Source organism: Leopardus geoffroyi, chromosome E2, assembly GCF_018350155.1.
Source record: "Leopardus geoffroyi isolate Oge1 chromosome E2, O.geoffroyi_Oge1_pat1.0, whole genome shotgun sequence".
Taxonomy (NCBI): domain Eukaryota; kingdom Metazoa; phylum Chordata; class Mammalia; order Carnivora; family Felidae; genus Leopardus; species Leopardus geoffroyi.
The window spans coordinates 16,100,367-16,123,453 of record NC_059335.1 but is presented as its reverse complement, the minus strand read 5'-3'; the positions used below and the strand labels follow the sequence as shown (position 1 = coordinate 16,123,453).

At 37.0% G+C, this 23,087-nt stretch overlaps 1 protein-coding gene and 1 long non-coding RNA gene across 9 annotated transcripts in view; one reads left to right on the top strand and one right to left on the bottom strand.

Annotated features, from left to right (window-relative positions):
• Positions 1 to 21,630, top strand: part of LOC123578207 (zinc finger protein 569) — a 322,725-nt gene extending 301,095 nt beyond the window's left edge. For 2 of the 8 annotated variants that reach the window (XM_045440904.1, XM_045440905.1), the window contains exons 2-5: positions 2,743 to 2,958; positions 12,443 to 12,569; positions 12,829 to 12,921; positions 14,653 to 21,630. In XM_045440904.1, coding sequence (XP_045296860.1) covers positions 2,881 to 2,958; positions 12,443 to 12,569; positions 12,829 to 12,921; positions 14,653 to 16,988 — 2,634 coding nt within the window. In that variant the 5' untranslated portion in view covers positions 2,743 to 2,880 and the 3' untranslated portion in view covers positions 16,989 to 21,630. Of the gene's footprint in view, positions 1 to 1,904; positions 1,928 to 2,742; positions 2,959 to 6,220; positions 6,308 to 12,442; positions 12,570 to 12,828; positions 12,922 to 14,652 lie in introns of those variants that run through there. The other 6 variants (XM_045440908.1, XM_045440906.1, XM_045440910.1 and 3 more) reach the window with 6 other exon arrangements.
• LOC123578308 lies at positions 10,850 to 22,675 on the bottom strand. Its single transcript, XR_006702297.1, has 3 exons — positions 22,258 to 22,675; positions 19,815 to 20,007; positions 10,850 to 11,071 (listed from the first exon to the last, which is right to left on the bottom strand). It is a non-coding gene; the product is annotated as an uncharacterized LOC123578308 (long non-coding RNA).
• Positions 22,676 to 23,087: the final 412 nt, after the last annotated feature.

Sequence of the window (23,087 nt, the reverse complement as noted above, 5' to 3'; positions counted from 1 at the left end):
GTCGTGATTAGGGATTCTGGGGGTCCGTGACGGGTGTGTTGTCCGTGGAGTGAATGATACTGGTTTCTGGGTCTGTGGCATCCGTTGCTGTGAGGGCAATGATAGGAGTCTCTTGGTTCAATGATGGGGATCTTGAGATGAGTGTGGGATTTGTCGGCTCAGTGATGGGAGTCTGGGTCAGTGACTGATCTGTGGCGTCAGCTATGGGGCTCTGTGAGGGCTATGATGAGCTCGCTTTCTAAGCATTAGTAAGCTGTGGTGTGTAGCATTTTATTGTTCAAATCTAAGTACTGTTTTTTCTTCAGTTTTAGTTATTTTCTTTCAGTCATGAGTTATTTAGAAGTGCATTCTCTATCTCAAATAATGTCTCTGGGTAATGCTCGAATTTAAAAGTTGCTTTACGGTCTGGTTCATGGTCAGTTTTCATAAATGTCATTTCTATTACATCAAAGCAATGTGTGTCCTCTATTGTGTTTCATATATAATCTCACAGTTTATCTTGTTTGCTTAACTAATTACAGAGAAAGGTGAACTCGTGGAGGTGATATGTTCACTTGTCCTTTCTGCTGTCAGTTTCTGCTTTGTATATTTGAAACTATTATTAAGATCGGTTGTTTATTTTTAATAATAAATATGACTAATAACTAAAAAGATACAGTAACAATTCAAGCTGTCACCAATAATTTATAAAAGGGGTCATTTTCCCAATTTCCAGCACTGGATTTTTTTAAAATAAGTTTTTACTATTCTGAGGTGAAATTATATCTAATTGCTCTAATGCATTTTCCTATTAGTAAAATGGTATCTTTTTGGTTACTTACCATTTAAATTTCCTTTTCTGTGAATTTTCATATCCTCTGTTCAGTTTTTATTTTTCCAGGGCTTTTTTTTTTTTTCCATATTGATTGATAGATTTTTTTTTTTAATTCAGAGATAATCTATTTTCACATTTTGAAAAAATATATATATTTCTGCATTTTTATTTTTATTTATTTATATATCTTTAAAATTTTTATTTATTTTTGAGAAAAAGAGAGAGAGAGCATGAGCAGTGGAGGGGCAGAGAGAACAGGGACAGAGGATCCAAAGCAGGCTTCATGCTGACAGCAGAGAGTCATGCAGGGCTCAAACTCACCAATCCTGAGATCATGACCCGAGCCAAAGTCAGATGCTCAACCGACTGAGCTACCCAGGCACCCCTTCATTTTTATTTTTAAAGTATGTTTTAACATGTAATTAGGAAATACCATCTAACCAGAAATAATCTGGTTTTTTTCTTTTACAGCATCTGGGTTTTCTTACATGTGTACTAAAAATTCCTCCCACCCCACCACAATGTTGATACAAACATATACTACTAAAATTTATTTCATTTTTTTAAATACAAATACTTAAAATGTTTAGTTCTGCTGGAATTCAGTCTAATATATAGTGTGTGATGGCAATCTGGTTTGTTTTTTTCTAGGTGGATGGTCAATTATATCAGTGCCACTTATACAATAAATGTTCTGTGCGCACTCAGTTGAATGCCGTTTTTATTACATACATAAGTCAGTACTGTCTGAGCTATTGTTTTCTCTGTTTTGATTACATTGCTTTTATATTTAAGTTTTAATATCTAGTAGAGAATGGTAATTGCCAATATTTATTGTATGCCTCTTGCGTGCCAGGGAGATGTTGAATACTTTACAAGCATCATCTCATTTAATTTTTATAACCTTTTTTTTTTAATGTTTATTTATTTATTTTGAGAGAGAAAGAAAGTGAGCAGAGGAGGGGCAGAGAGAGGGAGGGAGAGAGAGAGAGAATCCCAAGCAGGCTCCATGCTGTCAGTGCAGAGCCAGACACGGAGCTGATCTCATGAACCATGAGATCATAACCTGAGCCGAAATCAAGAGTCGGACGCTTAACTGACTGAGCCACCCAGGTGCCCTTAATTTTATAACTCTTGAAATAGGTACTTTCATCCTCATTTTTGAAACTAAAATGGAAGTAACTTGTTCGTATTCTCATAGCTGAAAGTTAGCAGAGCTGCAGTTCAAATCTTAAGAAATATTACTCCGTATCTCATTGACCAGTACTCATCACGGGTTTTGTTAAACTTTACGTTCTCCACAGCAGTGGTTCTCAAAGTGTGGTCCCTGGACCAGCAACATCAACATGACCTGGGGACTACTTCAAAATGCTCATTCTTGGGCCCTGCTATGGTCTGAATGTTTATGTCCCCCCAAAATTTGTATGTTGAAATCCAGAAATACCGTATAAGGAGGTGAGATCTTTGGGAACTGATTAGGTCACGAAGGTGGACTACTCATAAATGGGATTAGTGCTCTTGTAAAATAGATCCCACACAGAAGGTGCTGGCTGTGAACCTTCAGTGAGGTCTCTCACTAAAATGTGACCACACTGTTGCCCTGATCTTGGACTTTCCAGCCTCCAGAACTGTGATCAGTAAATCTCAGGTGTTTATAGGCTGCCCAGTCTGTGGTGTTTCATTATAGCAGCCTGACTGGACTAAGAAAGTTGCTACCCTAGGCCTATTGAATCAGAAACTGGGAGTGAGATGGAGGGTTTTTACTGTATCTTAACAAGCCCTCGAAGTGTTTTGAATCCACATTAAAGTTTGAGAGCCTCTGCTCTCTGTGTCTAGTTCAGGGAACTTCACCTTGGTGCCTTGGTGTTGGCAGGAAATGTTTATGTGATGAATATTGAGTATGTGACCATGTGGACATTGTCTTCTAGGTTTCTTGTTGTCTCTGGGGAGCCCCTGGGTTAGATCTTTCTCCAGACTCCAGCCTGCCTCCCCCCAGCAGCTCTGCTTGGATTTACAGATGCCTACCAGGCTTTAGGCTCCTGAGAGAATAAAGTTTGAGACCTACCATGACGATGTCAGCTAATCAGACCTCTCCCCAAAAATCCCTGATCCTGGTTCCAGAGGAATATGACAGTTCATATGAGGTGAGAAGGAAGAATGTCAGGGGTAAGAATTCATCCTGGGAGTCGATACCTCTGATATGTCACCAGAGCCTCTGGGCAGTGGCAGATGGGCCACAGGAAGCAGCCGCACTCTCTTACTACCCTGAAGCAAATCTTGATCTTTCTGCCAAGAATAAGAAACACATGGGTATTGTCTCCACATCTAGAGAACAACTGTATGATAGTGGAGAGGTGAAATGTCAAAAACTGTCTTTTATTCTGTCCTCATGCTATATTGATCTTTTGGCTGAGGATAAACTTCCTGATTAGAAATAATTTTTGTGCACGATGTTGAAACTATTTCTCTATTTCTTCTTAAACTGCTTCTCCCCACATAAATATTTCTCTATTCTCTTTCTGAAATTTAGATGTTGGTTCTCTGTTGATCATTTTTATGAGCTACTTCCAAAAACTTATTAATCCTGGCAGATAAAAAATATGAAGCTTTGCTATAATATTGATTTTATTCTCTAACCAAGAGCATTAAATTAGAAATAAGAAGTAAAAGACTTTTGCACGGAATTGGGAATAGACTTAATATCACTGAACTATACATTTTAAAATGGTAAATTTCGTTATGTATATTTTACCACAATTTAAAAAAAGTAAAAGGCTAGCAAAAGAAACCCCTATATGTGAAAACTTTGAACATTTTTTTCTACATAAATATTCTTTAAAGGGAAAACCATAAAGTGTCTTAGAAAATTCTTTGAGTTGAATTTCAGTTAAATAAAGAACTACATTTTAAAGTTGGTGGTGAAGCTAAACTACAGAAGAGCAGATCATAGATTTAAATGCCTTTTTAAGGAATCCTTGAAGTTTAGAGGGGAAAAGAAAGATATGAGTAACGCTTAAAACTGAAGAAGTTAAAAAAAGAACTCAAGAAATATAAAGTAACAATAAGGAGTAAAAAACAGTTAAGGGAAGAAATTAGTCATACGGAGAACAAAACTAATTGATGAAGATGTCTGATAGAAGCATAAGTGGCTTCTACACGCTGATAATCAAGAACAGAGAGTAAAGATACACTTAAAGAGGTAACAAAACATCAGAGACAGTTACTGCTTCATCAAAGATTAAAACCATTGTAAAAAAAAAAAAGATTAAAACAATTGTGAATGAATATTATATAAAATCATATAAACAACAGGAATATAGCTTTACAAAAAATAGATGTCAAAATTGGTGGATACAAATGGTTCAGAAGCCTTTCAAGAAATTAAAATGTTTATTGAACACACAGTTAAAAGTGGTGGTAAACTTCATGGGGATTTACATTTGACCCGTATGCCAAAGTTTGGGTAAAGATGGTATCTAAAAATATTTCCAGCCTTGTTTGTGGTATTTGTTTTATTTTGTTTACTACCTTAAACTTGATGCCCAAACTAATCAAGGACAGTAAAAAAAAAAAACAACCGGAAATTATGAACATAGATTCAGAAGTCAAATGTATTAATTAACTGAATTCAAGAATACATGAAAACAGTAGCCAAATAGGGCTTATCATAGGGACACATGTGAAGCAGACACTACTTTCTCATTTAGTAGTCAACTCCAAATCAAAGAAGTTAAGATAGTAAAATATCTAAAACGACAATAATAACAATACTGTATATCAAAATATATAGCAAAACAGCATTGAGAGCTAATTTAGAAAAATAATTTGTGTCATGCAAATAAATGTAAATCTAGATGAAATGGATGAGTTTCTAGAAACATAGTAAATTTCTCACCAAATCTTTAATTACTGTTTTCCACATTTTCACTTTTAGATATTAAGATTTTTAGTTAAGTAATTCTGTTTTTTTTTTTTTTAATTTTATTTTTTATTTTTTAAAATTTACATCCAAATTAGTTAGCATATAGTGAAACAATGATTTCAGGAGTAGATTCCTTAGTGCCCCTTACCCATTTAGCCCATCCCCCCTCCCACAACCCCTCCAGCAACCCTCAGTTTGTTCTCCATATTTACGAGTCTCTTCTGTTTTGTCCCCCTCCCTGTTTTTACATTATTTTTGTTTCCCTAAGTAATTCTATTTTTAATAAAATTAGGATTGCAGCTTTGGAGAGATTTATTTGCACTGATTTTATTCTGCTTCTTGGAATGTTAAGTTTTGTGTAAAGTGCGTACGTGTGTGTGGGCAGATTTTATGTTCAATACTTCTGAATGTTACATAGGCACCTGAAAAGACTGTCTCAGGATACAGAATTTGCTGTCTTATCAATAAGCTATCTTATGTAGTTATGAAGTTTTACAAATGTGGTTTATTTATTTTTTACTTTATCTGTTGGAACTGAGAGATACTAAGTTTCCCACCATGAATATATTTGTCTATATTTATCTGTAGTTTCTGTGAATGAATTTGGATGCTATGAAATTTATGCAGTGATAGTAATGACATCTGAAATTAATTTTGGATTATGTTCTTGTTATGTTTAATATTTTTTCCCTAGAATTCAGCCCTGTCTGATTGGAGGCTCATTTCCTTCCTGTTGGCATTTTGAGATACAACTTTTGCTCATCCTTTTTCTGTCCTCGGAGTCCTTGTGAATTTTTTTTGTATAGCATTTAGAAAAGATGTATTTTATGTACACTTTTGATAAAGATAGTTCTTTTATAGATCTGTCACCTTAGACCTTGTATTCTTGCTTTTGTTTCTTTGTCCCTTTCAGTAATTTGGAAGGTTTGGTTTCTTTTTTGTATGGTTGGCCCTCTTAGTGTGATCTTTATCACATTAACGTCTTGAACTAAATCTTTTCTCTTGTTTTAGACAATATCTATTAAATTTATACTGTGAAAAATGATAAAAGTTCTATGTTTCCACTTCAAGGATTCTTCTGTTTATTAGATGTTTTTATTAAATTCTATTTTTTTCTATTTTCCTCTAAAAGTTTCACGTTGCTCAGTTGTCTTAATCTTATCCTTGTCGCTTTTTGTGTTTTCACATGGTGTTTTACTGCTTTCAGAGAGACCTCCATTTTTGTGTTGCTTTTCTTTTTCACTTCTTTACAGAGTGCTGCCAATTTATTTTTCAAAAACTTGAATAACCATTTGCTTTAGCCTGTTTTTCCATTATTTCTTCCTTGGACTCTGAGATTCCTATTTATTTTAGGTAGTTTTTTGTTTGTTTTAGTGAATTCCTTGAAATCATGGTGAATGTGTTTTCTTCTGTCATGTGACAATTTATTTCTAGCATGTTTCTTTTAATTTCTTCTTTTTTTCTCTCATTCTTTTTACTTATAGTATCTTTGTACATCAGGAGATGTTTATTATTATCTTTGAATGAGGAGATTTTTTCCTGGACAAACTGTTTATAAGAAGCTCATTTTGGTAAGGAGTCAAAGCTACTAATATAACATCTTCTTTATTCGCCATTAATTCTGATGATATTGGGTTTGGGGGCTGGGGTTTTGGTGTATGTAGGGTATGACTATGCCAGTGTGTGAAAGAGAAAAATCGGGGCACAGGTATTTTTGCAAGTATATAGGGAACATTTTCAAAGAAATGACAGTGTTTTAAGCCCCATAATCAACACATCATAAAGAAGCAGACTATAATCTCTGAACACAATTAAATGAAGAAATAAAAAAGATAGCTTTCAAATAATATAATTTTAGTCATTAAGATATACTTCCCAAAGAGAGAGATATACTTCTGTATTCCCTTGTCCTTCCTCTATGCTCATTCCCTCCCCTGAATTCAGTGGCCTGCTCTGTACATACAACTCCCGAATCTTTATCTCCATACTATCTCTCTATTCAACTACTTAGTATATACCCTTATATATGTCTTATCACCTAAATTTCAATATGCACAAAATTTAAATCATTATTTCTTGTCTTGTTCCCCCAGCCTCCTCCTCTAATCCTTAAATCCATCGGTGACACCAAAATCTACAGTTGGACTGAACTAATAACTGATATTGGACTGAACTAATAACTAATATTTATTTGAGTCCCTTTTTCTCGCCTTCACAGCTGGTGTCAATTTTATCTTTTTAATATCAATTCCTTCTATAGCCTTACTACTCCAGTCTTAAGTTTAGTTAAGTAAGAAATTCATATTCTCTCACATGAATTGTGCAGTGGGTCTCATGACTGATTTTCCACTTTTGTCTATTCCAAATGTTCTGTTTTAAGAATACACTTTCTTCAATGTATTTTTTTAAACTTTTTATTTATTTTGAAACAATTATAGATCCTAAAAGGGCATTGCGAAACATACTACAGTGGTGGTGCACGATTCTTTTTTTTCATTACTGGTTGTAATTTGGTAATATTTTTTGCGGATGTTTGCATCTAAGGTCATGAGAGATAGTGATCTGTAGTTTTCTTTTTTGTACTATCTTTGTCTAATTTTGATATCAAGGTAATGCTGGCCCCACAAAATTATTTGGGAAGTGTTCTCTTTTGTTTTCTGGATAAGACTGTAAAAATAAGGCTAACTCTTCTTTAAATATTTAGTTGAATTCTCTAATAAAGCATTCTGGGCCTGGAGATTTCTTTTTTTCAGGAGCTTTTAAATTAAGACTTTAATTTCATGATTATAGGATCATCTTTTCTGTTCCATAATAGTTGTGTTTTGTTAGTTTGTGGTTTTTGAAGAAGTAATATATTTCTTCTAAGTTTTTGGATCTATTAGCATAGAATTTTTATATTCTCTGTATTTCCTTTTAAATGGCAGCTGCATCTATAATATTTCTTTTCCTTTTTTTTTAAAGTATTTATTTATTTATTTTGAGACAGAGCATGCGCATGTGCACAAGTGGGGGAGGGGTAGAGAGAGAGGGAGAGAGAATCCCAACCAGACTCCTAGCTGACAGCATAGAGCCCCACTTGGGGCTTGATGTCACAAACCACGAGATCATGACCTCAGCCAAAATCAAGAGTCAGATCTTTAACCCACTGAGCCACCCAGGTGCCCCAGTATTTCTTATTTCGCTACTGACATTGGTGATTTGTATCTTGTTTTTATCTTTGCCAGTCTAATAGCTCAGTCAACAGAGCTTATCAATTTTATTGATTTTTTTCAAATAATTGCATTGTATTTTATTGATTTTTCTTGTGTTTTTTTTAAATTTTTGTTTTTAATTTCATTGATACCTGCTCTTTATTTTTCTTTCTTCTCCTTGCTTTGAGTCTATTTTGCTCTTCTTTTTCTAGTTTCTTGATTTAACAATTTTCCCCTTTCCTTTTTTCTTAATTGATACATACTTGACATAAAATATTATATTAGTTTCAGGTATATAACATAATACAATGTTTCTATATGTTGTGAAATCATCACCACAATAAGTCTAGTTAACATTCATTACTGTACATAGTTACAATTTTTTGTGTGATGAAAATTTTTTAAGATTTACTCTTAGCAACATTCAGTATACATTACAGTATTACTAACTGTAGTCACCATGCTGTAACATTATAGCCCCATGATATATTTATCTTATAACTGAAAGTTTACCTTTTGACTGCCTTCACCCATTTTGCCCACTACCCATTCCCCACCTCTGGTAACTACCAGTCTGTTCTGTGTATATGTGACTTTAGGTTTTTTTTATTTTGAGTTTCACATATAAATGAGATCATATGGTAATTGTTCTTCTTTCTGACTTATTTCTCTTAGCATAATATCCTCAAGGTCCATCCATGCTGTTGCAAATGGCAAGACTCCTTTTTTACGGCCAAATGGTATTCCATTGTGTATATATACCACATTTTCTTTATCCATTCATCCACTGGTGGACACTTAGGTTGCTTCCATGTCTTGGCTGTTGTAAATAACGCTATAGTAAACATGGAGGGATGCATATATCTTTTTGAGTTTGTTTTCATTTCCTTTGGATGAATATCCAGACATGGAATTGCTGGATCATATGGTAGTTCTAGTTTTAATTTTTTGAGGCACCTCCATACTATTTTCTGTAGTGGTTGCACCAATTTGCATTTTTTTTTTAATTTTTTTTTTTAACGTTTATTTATTTTTGAGACAGAGAGAAACAGAGCATGAACGGGGGAGGGGCAGAGAGAGAGGGAGACACAGAACCGGAAGCAGGCTCCAGGCTCTGAGCCATCAGCCCAGAGCCCGACGTGGGGCTCAAACTCACGGAACGTGAGATCGTGACCTGAGCTGAAGTCGGATGCCCAACCGACTGAGCCACCCAGGCGCCCCTGCACCAATTTGCATTTTTACCTATAGTGCACAAGGGTTCCCTTTTCTCCACATCTTCATCTGTACTTGTTAATTCTTATTTTTTGTTTTGTTTTGTTTTTTGATAATAGTCATTCTAACAGGTGTAAGGTATCTCATTATGGTTTTAATATACATTTCCCTGATGATTAGTGATGTTGAGCACCTTTTGGCCTTCTATATGTCTTTGGAAAAATATCTATTCAGATCCTCTGCCCATTTTTTAAATTGTTTCCCCTTTTCTAATGTAAACATTTAGTGCTATGAATTTCCCTTTCAGCATTGCTCTATCTGCATCCCACAGATTTTGATATATTTTCACTTTCAGTTCTATGTATTTTCTAAATTTCTTTTGAGAATTCCTCTGTGATTTATAAGTTATTTAGAAATGTGTTACTTCATTTCCAAATATTTTGTGGCTTTCTGGATAGCTTTTGTTACTATTTTGTAATATAATTCCTTTGCAGATTTTTCTGTTGTCTTTGTTACCGATTTTTGGTTTGATTCCATTATGATCAGAGATGCTATGTGTTATTTTAATTCTTTTATATTTGTTAAAGTTTGTTTCACAGTCTAGGTTATGGTCTGTCTTGGTCACTCTTCTGTAGGTGTTTGAAAAGAATGTGTACTCCACTGGTTAGTTGGAATATTCTGTAAATTTCAGTTAGATCCTATTGTTTGTTTCTTCTATATCATTGATTATTTCCTGTCTACTGTTTCTATAAATTGTTAAGTGTGGGTATTCAGGTCTATATAATTCTTTTTTAAAATGTTCATGACTTTAGGTAGAAATAGCCATTCCTTCAATTATGCATTTACAGATGAAAATTTTTAAATATGGAGGATCATGTTTTTAAAAAACATTTTATTATGAAAAAAGTAAACATATACAAAAGTCAAGAGAATAGTATCAGGAGCCCTTGTATTTCTCGTGCCTACCACCTAGCTTTATTAGTCATCAATATTCTGCCATTTAAATTCCATCTAAAACCACCCCCCCCCCACTCCCTCAGCTGCTAGATTATTTTAAAGCAAATCCCAAACACCATATCTTATCTGTAAATAATTTGACATGCATCTTTAAGAGATGAGAATTCTTTTTTTCTTTCTTTTTGTTTAACATAACCACTAAGCCTTTATCACATCTAAAACAACAGTAATTCCTAGATATCATCTAATACCTGGTTATCATTTGAGGTTTTTAAAACCCATCATAAATATCTTTTTAATATTGGTTTTTTTTTTTTTTTTTTTTTTTTTTTTTTTTTTTTTTTTAATATTGGTTTGTTTTAATGAAGGGTCAAACAAGGTCCTCAAGTTGCATTTGGTTAGTATGATTCTGAAGTTTCTTTTAATAAAGAAAAGCTTCCCTCCTATTATTTTTTCTATTGTAATTTATTTATTTATTAAAGTTTATGTATTTTGAGAGAGAGAGGCAGAGAGAGAGAGAGATAGAGAATCCCAAGCAGGCTTTGTACTGTCAGTGCACAGCCTGATGCAGGGTTCAAGCCCACGAACTGCAAGATCATGACCTGAGCCAAAATCAAGAGTTGGGCACTTAACTGACTGAGCCACCCAGGCGCCCTTATAATTTATTTTTGGAAGAAAGGGGTCATTTGCTGCCTTCTGGATTTAGCTTACGTTTCAATCTTAATATTGTTCAATATGTTTCTCTCACTTTCACTTTACCTGTGAATGATTTGTTAGATTTAGAGGCTGAATGAGATTCAGGTTGGATTTTTCTTTTCTTTGTTAAGAATACTTAATAGATGATATAATGAAATCAATTACTATATAATGTCAGGAAGCACATATTTGGTTGTCTCTCTTTTTGTGATGTTAAAATTGTTGAATGTAGATGTTATTAGCTGGTCTATCATTGTAAACTTCTCTTCAGTCTTTCACCTGAAACAGTTAAGCAATTGTTTACTGAATTAGTGAATAGTGAATAAATTAATGATTACTGAATAAATTCATTATTTCATTAGGAATTACAAAATTATGATATTCTAATTCTACCCTAACAACTTCATTTATTTGCTAGAATTGTTATGTAAGAAACTTCCTTCATCATTTATTTGGTTATCCTGCAATAGGGATCTTCTATGGAAAAAAATTCACATAAATCTGATTACCTTAATCACCTTTACTAAAAGTAAAAAAAAATCCCTGTTTTATGATCAAACTGTTTTTTCCATAACCACCTTCCTGACATGTCATGCAGACTTCTCTCCATTATATATATATTATTGGTGTTCCCAAACTCATCATGTAATTTTCCTGTCTCCTCACCTTTGCTTCTGTCTTCTCTGGGAAGTGACCTCCTTTACCCCCCATTCTTTATTACACTTATCATATTTCAACTTAAATTCAACTAATACAAACTCACTGCCCCATGTCGAATACACTTTTTCCTTTTTTGGGTCCTCAGTGTGTTGTTCCATTTGAGAGATTTACTTTTTAACACTTAAGTGAACTTGTGTCTATTTTTTCCCTTCTTTTAAATCTTAGGTCTTTTAAGTTGCTAGAAGATTAGAAACATAAATAATCCATTTCTTTGTTCTTAGGACTAGCATAATGGCTGGTCCTAAATTGCTCAGAAACTGTATCATAGGTCATTCATCCACTTGCTAGAAGACTAAGAGAGAGCCTATTCTTCAGTTTTGAAAAATAAGTAATTGACTGACTGTAGTATAGAATAAATAGCAGAAATTCCTTCTTAGATTTCTTTCTCCCACAAAATGATTGTGTAAAACTAGATATTTTAATATGTACCCTGAATGAAATACCATTTTTTAAAAGTTTCTGTACTACACAGGTGTAGGCATTTGTCAGAACTTCAAATGGTACATTGTGGATTTGTACATTTCATTGTGTGAAAATTTTACCTTAAAAAAGGTAAACAAACATTATACTCTAGTTAAATGATTTGCATTCTGATGTATTTAGGATGAAGTGTACTGGCATCTACACTTTACTCTGAACTGAATAAAAATGAGATGGATTGATGATAAAAGGATGGATAAATGTATGATAAAACAAATAGAGCAAAATGTTAATGATAGATTCTAAGTGGTTGGGAAACAGGTTTTCACTCTACAAATTCTTTTAAATTTTCTGTATGTTCAAAATTTTCCATAATAAAATGTTAGGGAAATGGGAGGTGAGTTTTTAAAAAGAGGAAAAATTAATAACAACAAAACCCACATTCCATATTCCTAGTCTCCATCCCCCAAAGCTAACTATTCATATTGAACTGGAAATGTGCCCTTACAGGGATCGGTGTCCTTCAGGGATGTGGCTGTAGATTTCAGCAGAGAGGAGTGGCAGCATCTAGACCTTGCTCAGAGAAACTTGTACCGGGATGTGATGTTGGAGACCTACAGTCACCTGCTTTCAGTAGGTAAGCACAGTTACTCAGATCCACAGTGAGAGTATTTCTGTTCTCAGTTGCTGAATGCTGTGAGATATCTGAAGTATGTAATGTTTTTGACTTTGATTTGTCTAGGGTTCTTTATCCCCTTGGGCATTCTGAACATTACTCTGTTCCAAGAAATAAATGGTTACATTCCTGAAGAACAAAACTTCATTGAACAAGACTATTGATTACATTTTGAAACACAATTAGCTGGATCCAGTCTTTTATCATTTCTCATAAACAGGGTATGAAGTTCCCCAACCAGAAGTTTTCATGTTGGAGCAAGGAAAGGAGCCCTGGGCATTGCAGGGTGAGAGCCCACATCAGAGCTGTTCAGGTGAGTGTGCATGACCAGACAGGTGGGAGAAAGGGGAGCTCTCAGCTGTCTTGAAAAAGACTGGCATCTTTAAAATGCTATTAAGATGACTGTTTTGGAAGGTTCTAATTTTTTTGTTCTAATTTACTGCTTAGGACTCTTGACATTGGCCTCTCAAATAACTAAATGCTTTCATCATTTCTAACCATCTTCTTTGGCTTTTTGGAGTCTGGATCACATGCTAATCTGCCTCATTAAGGATTTTTTTTTTTCTTTCTGTCTTCCCCATTGTCTATGATTCTTTATGCATTCAGGCATTCATGGATCTGCTTTCTTTCAAACTTACTATATGTCACACTCCCATTCCCATAGTCCTCTATCATTCCTTTTTTTCTACTATGGGATGCTTCAGAATATTATGTCCATCCAGGCTCTCTTCCTATTTTCTCCATAGGCACTGACATAAGATTTCTTATTTCCTTGTTCCCCATGTCTTTCACCCAACTGATGACTTGGGGGTAATTGTCACTTAACCTTTAGAAGTACTTTTCTGCTATTTCCTTCCAATATTGGTTGACGTTACACTAACTGGGGTCTCTCTGCCTCATTGCCTGATTTTTGTAATTGCTTTATTTCTATACCTCACGTGATGAAATTTGAGTTTAATTGTGGTCCTCATTCAGGACACACTGTCATTATCAGTCTGGGTAAAGATTCTCTATGACTGCAGTTTCACTTTTTATGGTTTTGATTACCCACAGTCAGCCATGGTCTGAAAATATTAATTGGGAAATTCCAGAAATGAACAATTTATAAGCTTTAAATTGTGTGCCTTTCTGAGTAGCTTTGTGAAATCTTATGCCATCCCACTCCATCCTGCCCACGAGTTGAATCATCCCTTTGTCTGGCATATCCACGCTGTATATACTACCTGACCACTAGTCACTTAGTAGCCTTCTCGTTTGTCAGATTGACTGTCATGATATTGCAGTGCTTCTGTTCAAGTAACCCTTATTTTACTTAACAGTGGCCCCAGGGCAAAAGAGTAGTAATGGTGGCAGTTGTGGTATGCCAAAGAGAAGCCATAAAGTGCTTCCTTTAAGTGAAAAGCTAAAACATTCTTCACTGAATAAGAAAAAAAAATCAGGTTTGGTACCTCTGAGGATTCAGACAGACATCCACTGAGTGTCTTGGAACATGTCCCCTTCCGATAAGGGAAGGGACTCCTGTATTTTGTTTTTTGATTTATTCCCATTTCTTTATTTTCCCCACACCCATCTCACTTCTCACTGTAGGCAACTGTTTTATGTGATGGAAACATATTTTTTAATTCGTGCATATTCTTTTAAAATTTAAAGTGACTTGGGGTATGTATTATTATATAAATGTTACTGTGCTATATAGCTTGGGTTTTGCCTTACTTTTTCTACTTCTGTCCATGGTGGATTATGTTCATAAAGTTTATTTCCTCTAACCATTTGATTGTATCCCAGAATGTTCCTATCACCACTGTTACCCGCCTCCTCCTCAAATGAGTCACCCTCACCCTTTTCTCTGTGTTCAACTTGGATGATCCATATGACCCTCCCCTCTAGCCTCTGCTAGCTGCTCTTTCAGCTAAACCATCATTCTCCTCTGTGAAGGAGAGTTTAGATTGCAGACTTCACAGCAGAGAATCCATGAAAAAGCTTCTTTTCTACATTGAGAAGGAAGGTGATGCTACAAGTGATATTTTGTTGTATTTCATTCTAGAAGAATTGTGGCAGATTGATGACCAGACAGAAAGCTATCAGCAAAGAGAAAACAAATCTTTAAGAGATGTTGTTTTCATCAAGAAAATACTGACTGCAAAGAAGGATTATGAATATAAGGACATTAGAAAAATAATCCATGTGAGCCAAAACATTCTTTCCCCCAAAAGAGCCCCTCAGTGTGATTCATTTGGAAACACTTTGAAGCATAATTTAGATTTACACAGTCATTATAGAAACAGTGCATCAAAGAACATGAATAAGATTACTGAATATGGTAAAATTTCTTCCTCTACTGACCCTGAGTGTTCTCCAACAGGAGAGAAGTTATGGGACCATAATCAATGTGGAAATATCCTCAGCTATAAACAAGCACCCTCTCAACATCAAAAAATTCATACTGGGGAGAAATCTTACGAATGTGCTGAATTTGGAAAGATCTTCACCCAGAAGTCACAGCTCAGGGTACATATGAAAGTTCATACAGGAGAAAAACTCTATGTGTGCATTGACTGTGGGAAAGCTTTTGTAAAGAAGCCAGAATTCATTATACATCAGAGAACCCATACTAGAGAGAAGCCCTATAAGTGCAGTGAATGTGGAAAAGCTTTTTTCCAAGTATCTTCTCTCTTAAGGCATCAAAGAATTCATACTGGAGAAAAACTTTATGAATGCAGTGAATGTGGAAAAGGCTTCTCTTACAACTCTGATCTCAGTATACACCAGAAAATTCATACTGGAGAGAGACACCATGAATGCAGTGATTGTGGCAAAGCATTTACACAAAAGTCCACGCTCAAGATGCATCAGAAGATTCACACAGGTGAGAGATCTTATATATGTATTGAATGTGGACAGGCCTTCATACAGAAGACACACTTGATTGCACACCGAAGAATCCATACTGGAGAAAAACCATATGAATGCAATAACTGTGGGAAGTCCTTCATTTCTAAGTCACAACTCCAGGTACATCAACGAATTCACACAAGAATGAAACCCTTTATATATACTGAATATGGGAAGATCTTCAACAATAGTTCCAATCTCATTACACATAAGAAAGTTCAAATTAGAGAGAAATCGTCCATATGTACTGAATGTGGTAAGGCCTTTACGTACAGGTCAGAACTGATTATACATCAGAGAATTCACACTGGGGAAAAACCTTATGAATGCAGTGATTGTGGAAAAGCCTTTACTCAGAAGTCAGCACTCACAGTGCATCAGAGAATTCATACAGGAGAAAAATCTTACGTATGCATGAAATGTGGACTAGCCTTTATCCAGAAGGCTCACTTGATTGCACATCAAATAATTCATACTGGAGAGAAACCTTATAAATGTGGCCACTGTGGGAAATCCTTTACTTCCAAGTCACAACTCCATGTACATAAACGAATTCACACAGGAGAGAAGCCTTATATGTGCGCTAAATGTGGGAAGGCATTCACCAACAGGTCAAATCTCATTACACATCAGAAAACTCATACAGGGGAGAAATCCTATATATGTCCTAAATGTGGAAAGGCCTTCACACAAAGGTCAGATTTGATTACACACCAGAGAATTCATACTGGAGAAAAACCTTATGAATGTGGTACCTGTGGAAAAGCCTTTACCCAAAAGTCACACCTCAATATACACCAGAAAATTCATACCGGAGAAAGACAGTATGAATGCCATGAATGTGGGAAAGCCTTCAACCAGAAATCCATACTTATTGTGCATCAGAAAATTCATACAGGAGAGAAACCTTATGTATGCGGTGAGTGTGGTAGAGCTTTCATCCGGAAGTCAAACTTCATTACTCATCAGAGGATTCATACTGGAGAGAAACCTTATGAATGCAGTGATTGTGGGAAATCCTTCACGTCCAAATCTCAGCTCCTGGTGCATCAACCAATTCACACAGGAGAAAAACCATATGTGTGTGCTGTGTGTGGGAAAGCCTTTAGTGGCAGATCAAATCTCAGTAAACACCAAAAAACCCATACAGGAGAAAAGCCCTACATCTGTTCTGAATGTGGGAAGACCTTCAGACAGAAGTCAGAGTTGATTATACATCATAGAATCCACACTGGAGAGAAGCCTTATGAATGCAGTGACTGTGGCAAATCTTTCACTAAGAAATCACAACTCCAAGTGCATCAGCGAATTCACACAGGAGAAAAGCCTTATGTCTGTGCTGAGTGTGGGAAGGCTTTCACAGACAGGTCAAATTTGAATAAACATCAGACAACACACACTGGAGACAAACCCTATAAGTGTGTAGTCTGTGGGAAAGGCTTCGTCCAGAAATCTGTGCTCAATGTCCATCAGAGTATTCACACTTGAGAAGAACAGTGTGAGAAAATCTCAGTGAGATCAGGTCTGATTGTATATCATTAAATTTGTGAGCAGAAAAATATGCATATTATAAGTAGAAATACCCCATCAAAGTGTCTCACATTATAGTAAAGAATAGGGCCCTGAATGAAGGGGGCCCTTCCCACATTAACACCACCTTCATTAAACCTTGAAGTGTTCATACTAGGAAAATGGATAGAAGGCTTCTCATAAATATATGATGGGACATTGTTACCAGATTCTGCATAGGAGAGGTTATATTAAGTCATGTTAATGATAATCCTGTTTACTGTGGAATAGGCAGATTACCAACGGGTTGAATGGTACAACAACATAATGTATATGATAGTGACAGATCCTAAGTTCTGTGAGATGTTTGCTGCAGAACACATTATCTAACACCGTTTGGGGTGTTTTCTCATTCTTCTGCTGAATCTAACATGGTTGTGTGTGTCCGGTCCCCCATTGAGTATTTCCATCAAGAAAGAGATAACTCAGTAAAAAAGTTCTTTATGTATGCAGACACAAACCTCCGAGTGTATGTTGACCCATTATCCTCTAGCATCATGACTTGTAATCCCACCCCTTATCATCTCTACCACTAAAGTGTATTTGACCCTCATTAGTTCCTAGAATATTGTCTTCTGACACCCACATAATTGCATTAGTGCTAAATACTAATGTCTGCTGACTGCCATTATCTCATTTAGCTCCCAACATAGTGTTTTGTGAACCTCCACTACCCTCAGGAAAGCTGAAAAGAATTTTCAGGTCATTTGGTCAACTTTTCATCTCCATCTCCCTTTTGCTGTCATAGTTCTTCCAGCTTATTTGTCTGCCTTAATGCCCTGACATTTATAATAATAACAAATTAGAAACTCATATTAAAACACACCTCAACATTTGTTCAAGTCTTCTCTGTGTCCCATCTTTATGCCATGGACTCCACAAGCACCTTCTCCCCATATGCCTCAAACACATCAGTTCAGGTCCTGCCTCAGAGCCTTTGCATCTACAGCACTCATATCTGTGTGGTTAGCTCCTTCATGTCTTCCAATGGCACCTCTTCACAGAGGCTTTCCCTGTGCTTTCCTGCCTGGTTTAAAATTTTGACCCTCTCCCCTCTATCCTTTATCCTTCTCCATAGCACTTATTGCCACGATGCCCTGTATATTTTACTTGTCTCTGGCTCCTACGTTATAATGTTTTTCTGTTTTGTTCACCACTGTGAACCTTGACCCGTGCCTGACAACAACAGACATTCCATGAATGCACACTGTGAAGTGTTGACCCTGCTCATCACAACTTTCCTTTAATCTTTTCTGTATTGCAGCATACGATGCTGCAATGGGGAGAACCAACTTGCCTAAAACACCAGGCTTTTTCAGCTTGTTTTTATCTGGCCTCTGCCTCCTTTCCCCAAAGCTGAAACATTATTATAAACCTTTTGCCTGATGCCAGCCAATTTAAAGAAGGGAAAAGTGAGACAGGAAATCCCACATAGATGCTTAGTGTTCAGGATTTCCTACCATGATTGTGAAATTCGCAGCTCCAAATACCCCACCCCAGACCCTCACCTACAGACCCACTCCTCATGTCCCGACAGGACCACAGCTCTAATAGTATGAAGAGGCTGAGAGCAAACAGGGCAGACCTTCCTGGGAAGTTAGGTGTCTGACCCAAGACTGGCAGCAGTGGTCTCTCAAATATGCAGGCACAGGGTCTGACTGAACACTCAGCTGTTGGGCAGCCAAATTGGAAAGAGCAGAATGGTTCCTCCAGGTCAGTCCACTGGTAACAACTGGGAGTGGCAAGTAATGGGGTTGTGCAAGGTGCTGTTGCCTTTGTGAACAACAGCACTGTGGTTGAGGATGGGGACAGAACCTTGTCAGGGGGCAAGGCTGGGAATACTCCTGAACCCTCTCACCCAAATTTGGTAGTGCCATTACTCCACCTTGGATGGATGTCTGATCCATCACTAACTCCCTTCATCTCACCCTTTGACAGTATCTGATGATCCACCTTACTCTTATTCCTATCTTAGAACAATGTATGGTAGGTGATCCACTGTTAACCCCCTTTATCTCATTCAGTACTGTATCTGGGGCTTCACTAAATGTCTTGCAACCCACCATTATGCCTCAATTTATGACAGTGTTTGCTGACCCCCTCAAGAGAGTGTCTGAAGGACACCCCCCTACTTCTTACCCCACTGCAGCACAGTATTTGTACACCCGTTATCCCTCTTTCACTCAGTACTACGTTTATCACCCCTCCTTAATTCCAGGAAATAGTCCTGGAGATGTCATTACCTCCTCCACAACTAACCTCCAGCATGATGTCTGTCACTTCACTTGTGACAAAGCCTAGTAATCTCCATATTCCCCATTTATTCCCACTTTTCACGTAAGTAGTAACTGATGACCACTTCCTACAATCTTCAGAATAGGAAACTGTGATATACCCCACCTAATCCAACTATTAATAATATCTTCTGATACTTTTACTACACTTCTAGTAGGATGCTTTGTGATCCCCCTTCATTACTTGTCCATTGCAACAACGGTGACTAATGATCTCCCATTTCCCCATCTAGCAGTGTTTGTAACTGTCCCCAACCCAGCATGTGGTGATGCCCTCAATACCTTCTCTGAACACTGGTGTCATTAACCTGCTTCCCTCCACACAAGTAAGGGCAATGACTGATAATGCACCATAAACTCCACATTATCCATCTGCATTTTGGAGCCTCCACTATCCCCCTCTATAGTACCTACATTAATAACCAGCAAAAAGTCTGCTGATGTCCATTACCTATTAAGAGTGTCTGTGAACCTTCCATTAAACCTTCCATTAAATCCTGGTAGTTTGCTTTTCCCCATTGGTCTCCATTAACATAATGCTAGTTCCCCATTGCCCATATTGCTTCATGAGGCCCCTGTGTGACTACTGCCAAGTTCTCCAGCATTGCTTCTCCACATCCCCACTGTTTACATGGATGAGAAACCTGGAAGAGAGAGAAGGGATGAGGATGAGGTCCTCGCCTCATAGGCCCCTCTGGGGAATTAGTGACCCAGAGTGGGCTGGGGAGGATCTGAGGGGCCCAGGAGACCACCAGCTGGGATTCCCATGATGCAACCAGAATAGAGAAAGCTGTGGATGTGGATTCAAATCCTGGTGCCAACACTGATCTGCTGAGGATTCTGGGCCAGTCCAGCAAACCTTCCCCCTGAGCCTCAATTGCCTCACCTGTAAAATGGAATTACTGAGAATGAAGTGACTTAATCAGGGCTGAATAAGTGAGCAGGGCTAGTGGTTACCAATTAGGGTATCCTGTTGTTGTTAATATCATTACTATTTATAAATGGACACAGCATCTGACCAACATCTGCATGACGGTGCCCAAACCTCACAGAGGGAAACATGTTATTTTTTTTGTCAATTAATTCAAATTATTTCTCTTTTATATGTATTATGATATTATAGTACTGAGATATTTTTAAAGTCAGATTTATTGAGGTGTGGATAATCACCCTTTTTAGTGTAGAATCCTGAGAGTTTTGACAAATGACAATTATGTAATTAACACCACAGTCAAGACAGAACATTTCCTTCACTCCCCCAGCATTCCTTCCTATCCCTTTTTAGGCAGTCTCCCTACTTCCAGCCTCTTGCAGTCACTAATTTGATCTGTTTCTGGTCTCTATAGTTTTGCCTTTTCCACGGTGTTACAGAAATATATGGGTATCTGTATGTACATATGTATGTATCCTTTTGAGTCTGACATCTTTCATTTTGTGATGTATTTGAGATTCATCCACATGGTTGTATGAGATACAGGTGAAAATAAGCTGATGATAAGATGCTCAACATCATTAGGAAAATGCAAATTAAGACCGTGATGCGATACTACTACACGCTTAGAATGGCTTAAAATAATTTTTTTTTTAAATAGTACCAAAAGTTGTCATGGATGCAGAGCAATGGACACTTTAATGCGTTACTGTTGGGAAGGTAAAATGATATATCCACTCTGGACAAAAATTTGGCAGGTTCTTATAAAATTAACCATATACCATATACTATGAACCAGCAGTTCTGCTCCTCGGTATTTAACCTAGAGAAATGAAAAATTATATATGGATTCAAATGTTGACAGAAACTATATTCACTTGCCAAAAGATTGGAAACAACCCAAATGTAGTGGGTGAATAATTCAATAAGTTGTAGGACATACAATGAGATACTACTTACACATAAGAAGGAATAATTTATTGACACAAGTTACAATATGGATGAATCTCAAAAAAGTATGTTTTACCATGTGATAATTTAAATTATATTTGATAAAAGATTATTAGATATTAGATTATAAATATAGGTTTGTATAATTTTATATGTGCATATTACTATTATAGTAATGTATATTTACAATATATAGCACATTATATTTATTGTATATTAAAATGTTTATTTATATAATATCTAATATGTATGATTACTGAATTATGTAACTTTTATATCAGACTTTCACACTTCAGTTATTTATATTTTTACATGTTTACATTTAATGTTTATAGTGTAAAGTTATAACTATAATAAAAGGGGCATACGGTCTGGAGAGCCTGCAGTTGTAGCTGGTCAGCATTTTTATTATTTGTCAGCAGCTCAAGCATCAAGAAAGCTTGTTCCACTTTGGACCTTTGCTCAGCTGTGTTCTCTGAGAGTACTCTGCTTCCCCAATGCCCATGCTGCAGCTTGCTGTCCTTTTCTATTCTTTGGAGAACCCCCTGCCACCACCATCTCCACCATTATATGTGGAGTAACACACTTCTTGGGATCACTATTTTGTACTATATTTGTATTGCAAGTACCACTATCTGACCTGATATTAAATGTTTCTGGTTTGGGTTTATCATTCCCCCCTCCCCACTGGACTGTCAACCTCATGATGCCCAGGCTTTGTCTTCTTCCAACTGTGTTCAGGGCACCCAGCACAGCACTAGCACAAAGTAGACACTCAGTATAAGTTTAAGTGGAAAAATGAATGATAGTAATAACATCAAGGTTGACCACGTGCCCCACACTGAGTGAGCTAAACTCCAGGGGTAGGGGATGAGGAAGGGAGGGTGGGTTGGTTACAGTCCCCTAATTCAAGATTTAATGCCCCTCCCCACACTTCAGCACACCTAAGCCCTAACCCTTTCTCACCCAACCACCCCATCCTTCCCGTCCCCAGTGTATCTGACTTGCATACTTCCCCAGTGTCCACAAGGTCAGTGCTGTCTCCGTACTCAGTCTCCTGATTGCTGTGGGCAGGCCGTGTAAAGTGGGGAGGGACAATAGTGGGGAACCAACAGGCAGGGAACCATTCTGTCAGCATCCACCCCAGAACTTATGTATCCCATCATTCCATGTGGTCTGCCCTCCATGAGGTCTACCTCCTCCACCAGAGGAACCACCAGTGGATATGAAACCCTGAGGACAAGAGGAATGTGGCAGGGCTGAGGTTTCCCAGCCCCAAGCATATTGCTGGACAATAAATATGACACAATGTGGCAGGTGTTGACATTTATGGCAAGGTTGGGTTACAGCCATGATTGTCGGGGTGCCTGGGAGGCTCAGTCGTTTAACTGTCCGACTTCGGCTCAGGTCATGATCTCACTGTTCATTGGTTTGAGGCCCGCATCAGGCTCTGCTGACAGCTCAAAGCCTGGAGCCTGCTTTGGATACTGTGTCTCCCTCTCTCTCTGCTCCTCCTCTGCTTGTGCTCTGTCTCTCAAAATGAATAAATGTTAAAAAAAAAAAAAAAAAGCCATAATTGTCATGGGCATTTGCCCTAATGGCAGGATAGGCTGAGCACTCCAGCCTCAGCCATCAATTGGGACTACTGGTGCTGATGTGGCTGTTACCTATATTATACCCTACCCCGCCCCACCCTACTTCCCATGCCATACATCATACCATACCATAACCATACCATAACCATACCATACACTTACTAACCATTTTACATAATTCCATAACTATATTAATTATATTATTGTACTGAAGTATAATTAATATAATTTAGAAAAGCTCTGTCAT